A 6,782-nucleotide genomic window follows, 5' to 3' on the forward strand; every position below is an offset into this window, starting at 1 on the left:
TGTTTTTCAGCTGATGGAAATTTACCAGACCTCCAGTTTCTATACAGTGATTAACTTTTATGGTTTGCCTTTGCTCTCGCCGCATTGCACACTGCATAGGCCTGTACAATAAAAACAAAGTATAAACTTTTATGAGCGCAGTGACAGGTATTCGGTAATTATCTTGTTATTTGTTAGAACTCATCAAAAGAGGAGAGCAAAGATCACCTCCACAAACAACCACATCATGGAAAATTTGTTAAATTCCTCGACTTATCAACTGTAGCCTGAAAATACTCAGACTGACATCTTTATCTTCCTAATATACAAAAATAATTGTTTTTCATTAATATTTCAAATTTACTATAGCTTTAACAGCTTAGTGTGATATTTATGACATTTGGTATTATTCTATTGTTATTATTTTTCTAATGATATGAAAATAGATATGTATCTTTATGATCATTCAGAATATTTCATGAAGGTTAAATATTAAATGCTGAATAACACTGAATTGAAAGCAATGCTAAATGTAAGGTCAAATTATCTGAAATAATCAGAGCCTCCAGAGCCTTGGGGTCCTGGGTTACATTCTTACCTGGCTGTAGTTTCCGTGTGTTCTCAATGTTTCTGGGTGGGTAAGATAAGGTGGACCATGTGTGAAAGGCTGGGGACCACTTATCTGATCTGTTATAGGAAAGGTGGACTATGTGTAAAAGGCTGATAAACACTGTTCTGGTCTAGTAATGTTAAGGTGGACTGTGTGAAAGGATAGTCAATGGTCTGATCTGGTGAATTTAAGGTGAACTGTGTGTGAAAGGGTGGTCAACACTAATGTGATTTGGTAAAATTAATGTGGTCTGTGTGTCAAATGCTGAAAAGTTGGTCGGATGTAGTAAATTTAAGGTGGACTGTGTGTCAAATGCTGAAAAGTTGGTCGGATCTAGTAAATTTAAGGTAGACTGTGTGTCAAATGCTGAAAAGTTGGTCGGATCTATTAAACTTAAGGTGGACTGTGTGTCAAATGCTGAAGAGTTGGTCGGATGTAGTAAATTTAAGGTGGACTGTGTGTCAAATGCTGAAAAGTTGGTCTTATCTATTAAACTTAAGGTGGACTGTGTGTCAAATGCTGAAAAGTTGGTCTGATCTAGAAAACTTAAGGTGGACTGCGTTTGAAAGGCTCTCTGGTCTTTAGGGTTTGACCGCTGTCTCCGCTGCTCATGACGTAGTTGTGAATTCACGCGGGCAGCCCGCCAGTTTGGGCGGGGACGCGACGTCACCATGCTTCCCCAACCCCCTCCAAACAAAAAATAAGAGTATAAATAGCAGCACCGCGAAGCGGAGCCAGAACGACAAGGAGAAACGACAAAAAACGACGAGGAATTTCTGGATTTGTACTGAGAAATTTATTTTAATACCACATCGGAGAACTTTTCCGTGAGTTTGAGGACTTACCCCGGTGCCGTATGTTGTTAGACTTCTCTACTATGGTGATGATGGAAGTTGTGTATATCGAGAGCGCGGCGCTGCGGACGCTGCTCGAGACAGAGGCCGGTCGTTGTCTGCTGCTCGACTGCCGCTCCTTCTTCTCCTATAGCGCCTCGCACATCTGTGGCTCCGTCAACGTGCGGATGAGCGCGCTGGTGCGGAGACGCGCGCGCGGTGCTCTCGGGCTCGAGCACGTGGTCCCGAGCGCGGAGACGCGGAGCGCGCTTCTGAGCGGCAGGTTCCGGAGCGTGGTTCTGATCGACGACCGCGGCGCCGACGTGGCGCACGCGCAAAAGGACGGAACTCTGACGCTCGCGCTCGCGGCGTTGCGGAGAAACCCGTGTGGAGCCTCCGTTCTCTTTCTCAAAGGTGAGAACAGAGCCCGAGTAACGGGGTAAAACAGTGTTAATAATTGTTATAGAAAATTGCTTTTTTCACAATTAAATAAGTTCATTAGTAAATAAACCCATTACATTTTATGGTTTTAATTCTGTTTTTACATATTTATTGTGAAATACTGATTTCACTGAATTAAAGAATAAACTAAAACGGTAACCTCAGTAGCCTCATGTGGTACCGAGCGGCTGAAATGTTTTATTCCACTCAAACACGTTATGTCCCTCTTTAAACATGTCCCAGTCAAACTGATTAAGCCTATTTTTGTTTGATTAAAACAGTTAATTATCGTTTCTTGAATTCAAGTTAACGTTAAAGTTTCCGCTCTTACTCTTCTGTTCGGCTGTGGACGCTGAGCTTGAAACAAAATGGAGCTAAGGCTCTCTTCCTGAAAGTTACTTGGTCTGATATAACTAAGCTGGTTTGTTTGTGTTTAAACGTGAATTCTGTAGCGTAAAAAAGTCTGTATTATTTAGGTCATGCTTTTTAGCTACCAAAGAGCACTGAATACATTTTATTAGTATGTTACTAAATAAACGTACATGTCCATAAACCTCTTACCACCAGCGTCTGTAAACAAAGGAAGAAGGGATTAAAATAGATTGTTATTTTAACATTATTGTAATTATTGTTATTATTTCTATCTAAAAGTTCAATGACACTACAACACTGACCAACCTATGTTTTATTACAATAACTGAAACTGAAAGTTTAGTACAAAGGTTGACTAAAGACTATAGGTGATTTTGATATATGTAATTACTAGACACCTGCTCTAATACACTGCTCATCACTACTTTACAGCCTTTTTGGTTATTTGTGGCTGTCTGACCTTGTATGGTGACTCTGCTCAAATGTTTGTTTCAGCTGTCACCTTCTCAACTGTTTGGCCAGGCTTTGTGTCACGGCAACTGTCACCTACAGCTGACACTTGTAAATTGTAAAGTGTAATTAATGCCAGTTTCTTTTTTTGATTTCTTTATTTTTAGGTGGATTTGACGTGTTCTCCTCTGAATATCCCGAAATGTGCACCAAACCAGCCCCCCCTCAGGGACTCAGTTTGCCCCTGAGTGCCAGTTGCCATCCAGACAGTGCTGAATCTGGTTGTAATACATGCACTACCCCCTTGTATGATCAGGTAAGCCTGTACTACCTGCCTTATTAGGCTCTTACTTCACTGGAGAATTACATTCAGTTTTGTTTTACAGTTTAACTTATGTTCATAAACTTTATTAATTCCCAAACTATTTTTTTTTTCAGGGTGGCCCTGTTGAAATTCTACCCTTCCTCTATCTTGGCAGTGCCTACCATGCCTCCAGAAAAGACATGCTGGACATGTTGGGCATCACAGCCCTTATTAATGTATCTGCCAACTGTCCAAACCATTTTGAGGACCATTATCAATACAAGAGTATTCCAGTTGAAGACAACCACAAAGCAGACATCAGTTCTTGGTTCAATGAGGCCATTGAATTTATTGGTGAGAATGTTTTGTCATTTGCTATTAATGATTCCTTGTCACAAAATATTAACAGATGTTACTTTTGGAAGGCTAGAGCAAGCGAGCCCCCCCTCCTCCTCAGCCAGTGAGGAGTGAATTAAAATTTTCAAAAGTTCCCTCCAAAACGACCAGCTGGATGGACCAAGCTTGACAGCTACAATGGCTTACATCATCCGCTCTCATCCCATTTAAAGAGCTGCCCTCTTTTCATGGAAAGCAGCAGGCCATGACCCAGTCTGCTTTTTAGGGAGCAACTGGCTCTCTTTGCTTGCTTGGCTCTCTTTGTTCGATCCAAACAAAAGAGGGTTTTCTCTGGCTCTCCGCTGGCCTTCCTCCCCAGATCAATGCTCCCAATAGGGGGGCAGCCACTCCCCATTGTGTATTCAGACCTGCCACAGAGAGAGTGCTACCACATCACCCACCCCCAGCCCTCATTTAACTTCTTCCTGCTTCTCTAATGAGATGGCTCCTTTAGTAAGCTGTGCTGCAGTGTTTGTGATTTGCAACTGAAAGTGAAGGGAGGCATCTGCAACAGAGAAAGAGTTGCTATTAACCGCTTCAGCATAGGGTTCTGCAATCTTTAGAATGCACCCCATTCTTCAGCAGAAATTAATTGGAAAAATAACAGTAAAAACAAAACTATTGCCAGCACATCTTTTCACCTGGTGAACCTAGCATTGTCTTATTGTTAATGTAAAAAAAAGAAACTTAAAATGATTCTCTGTGCTGAAGCAAAGACTTTGGTACAGACTTGAACTAACGACTCCCTCCTTTTTTCACACAGACTCAGTACGGAACAATGGTGGTCGTGTTTTTGTCCATTGCCAGGCGGGCATCTCACGATCAGCCACAATATGCCTAGCCTACCTGATGCGAACCAACCGTGTCAAGTTGGATGAGGCCTTTGAGTTTGTCAAACAGCGGCGCAGTATCATCTCCCCCAACTTCAGCTTCATGGGCCAACTCCTGCAATTTGAGTCACAAGTTTTGGCCTCCTCCACATGTTCATCAGAGGCAGGAAGTCCTGCACTCGGCAAAAGCAGCACAGTTTTCAACTTCCCTGTCTCCATCCCAGTCCACGCTGCGGCCAGCCCACTCTCCTTCCTGCACAGTCCTATTACCTCATCACCTACCTGCTAATGGGACACTCATCTGTATTCAGGCCTGTGGCCTTCTGGCTAAGGAGACATATTTGGTTCAGATGATCTCTTTGTGTGTCTCTGCATTTATGAACAATTACGATAACTTTTTCCTCTGTTGCTTAACAACAGTATTTCCACAACATTCAGGAGAAAAGTGGCTGGCCGGACCAACCTTGCTTTTCTAGATTGGCTTTTGAACACAAGACGGCAGTCACTCAGGCTGACTGAACTGAGGGGTTTGGGCATTCATAAGAGAGAGTATGTGTGTTTGATGTTTGTGTACCTGAGGCGCTGAATTTCTGAATGCATGTCAGTGTCAGTTTCTAGAAATTGAGCATCGCAATTGATAATCACACTGTTTTTATTTATTATTACAATATCAGCAGCAGGTCTTACAGTTTGCTCAGTTTTCCACTTGTCAGCTCCTTTTATTGTTTTTGTGGAATAAAACACAGGTAGCCTGTGGGGATCATGTGTTGCTAAACTTGAAGGTGCTAATCTTAGTGAATGCCCTCCTCTTTGGTTTTCTATTTGTTTGTGAACAATGAATGTATTATCATCTCTGGCAAGACTAGCTCTGCCTTAAGACAATGAAAGTTTAATGTATGGCTCACTCAAGGGCCATTCATGCCTTTCAGAACTTAAACCAACTCACCAAGACATTTATTTCTTTGTAAACAAGCACAAAATACCTCATGTGTATAATGTTGTTAGCCCTGAACTCTCCATCAAGCACTAATGGGAGTAATTTTCAGGAGATTGTTTTGATATGTGATATTTATTTCATAAATTAATATATTTCGTATGGTATATTTTTACACATTTGTGATATGTTTTGATACTGACAAATAAAACATTTTTGATACAGTTTCAGCAAATGTTTTATTACTTGTGCGATGATATTTTTGTGATCAATAATCACTATTAACTAAAGATGGTTTCATAGTGAAGTTCAGTCATTTATCACCACGGTGAATTCAGGTTGTCTTAAACAAAAAAAATGGTCTTGGCGTTTCCATTAAATCAGTACAGCCTCATAAAAAGCAATAATAAATGAGTTCATTATCAACAAGCTGGAACTCAGTGCAGTGAAAACAAAAAACTGTGCCATGTGTATGTGTAGGTTTGGCTGACCATAGTTTTGAAAGGAAATATTTGGGTAATCACCATCTTGGAAAAAGGCCTCCAGGTCAGGACCTGCTCTATATCAAATATCAACGTCAACACTGACATAGGATCTTGTATCATCAGTTGGGGTGCAGAGTCCAGAGGAAAATTCTGTGAAACTCAATACTTGTGGACTCTGACCATGATGTTTCTGAGAGCAGTGGTAGCATAGCTTCTCATTACATTGCCTTTAAATCTGTGCTGTAAGTATGACATAATGTAATTCAATTATAGTTTTTCAGTAATCAATGGCAAAAGTTTATTACTAATCAAATGTTTTAATAATTGCTAAAAACATTTTGTATGAAGTTTGGACTATTCCAATTTTATGAAAGTTTTAGGTTTTGGGGTTGGAAGGCTCCCATGCCATTACTCTGGTCGTTAAGATCTACTTCAGATTCTAGGTGCGCTTCATATCAAATCATCCAAAATCCTGATCTTGTTTTATGTTAGCAATTTCTTGAGCTTTTTTGACTGCATAGTTTGGATCAAAGTCTTTACTGGGATTTTCAGAGCAGCACAAGGCTAATATAATATTTAGGCTAGCCCCACTTTTCCATTTTGCTTTTTATTTTGACAACATTTTCTTGGCCCACTGACTAAAATAACCCAAACATTCCCATCATCATACTTGACCATGGATATGGTATTTTTGGGTTGAATGCTTTTTCCTGTCTTTCAACAAAAGAAAGCCACATCCTTGTGTTCAAACAACAACATTTCTGACCATGGAACAAAACAGTTAAATATATTGGTCATCAGTGCTTTGGTCAGATTGGATGAAAATTAAATTGTTTTAACATAAGGACATGGCATTCTTTGGCAACAGAAAAAAAGCATTCCACTCCAAGTACACCATCCTCACAGTCAAGTTAGCTGAAGAGATTAGAATGCTTTGGTCTTGTATTTTAGCCAAAAGGCCAAGGGCACCTTGTCAAGGTAAATGCCATCATGAGAAAACATCAGGCAGTCTGCAGAAAGACTTCACCTTGGGCAGCACTGGTTCTTCCCACAAGACAATACAGCTGAGATTATACAAAACATACAGCCAAAGAGGCTAAGCAATGGTTAAGAGGAAATAATATGAACATTAAGCAGTGGTTCTATTA

General features: G+C 40.5%; 1 protein-coding gene across 1 annotated transcript; it reads left to right on the forward strand.

Annotated features, from left to right (window-relative positions):
* Positions 1-1,315: 1,315 nt before the first annotated feature.
* Positions 1,316-5,367, forward strand: dusp1 (dual specificity phosphatase 1). Its single transcript, XM_066649740.1, has 4 exons — positions 1,316-1,836; positions 2,853-3,001; positions 3,124-3,343; positions 4,149-5,367. The coding sequence occupies exons 1-4, from the start codon at positions 1,446-1,448 to the stop codon at positions 4,502-4,504; spliced, it is 1,116 nt and encodes a 371-aa protein (XP_066505837.1). The 5' UTR covers positions 1,316-1,445; the 3' UTR covers positions 4,505-5,367.
* The last annotated feature ends 1,415 nt before the right edge of the window (positions 5,368-6,782 follow it).

Source organism: Hoplias malabaricus, chromosome 17 (genome assembly GCF_029633855.1).
Source record: "Hoplias malabaricus isolate fHopMal1 chromosome 17, fHopMal1.hap1, whole genome shotgun sequence".
Taxonomy (NCBI): domain Eukaryota; kingdom Metazoa; phylum Chordata; class Actinopteri; order Characiformes; family Erythrinidae; genus Hoplias; species Hoplias malabaricus.

Coding starts and splice junctions, on each gene's coding strand:
- dusp1 (XM_066649740.1), top strand. CDS start 1,446: ATGTTGTTAGACTTCTCTACTATGGTGATGATGGAAGTTGTGTATATC. Junction 3,002..3,123: donor CTACCCCCTTGTATGATCAG/GTAAGCCTGTAC, acceptor TTTTTTTTTCAG/GGTGGCCCTGTTGAAATTCT. Junction 3,344..4,148: donor TGAGGCCATTGAATTTATTG/GTGAGAATGTTT, acceptor TTTTTCACACAG/ACTCAGTACGGAACAATGGT.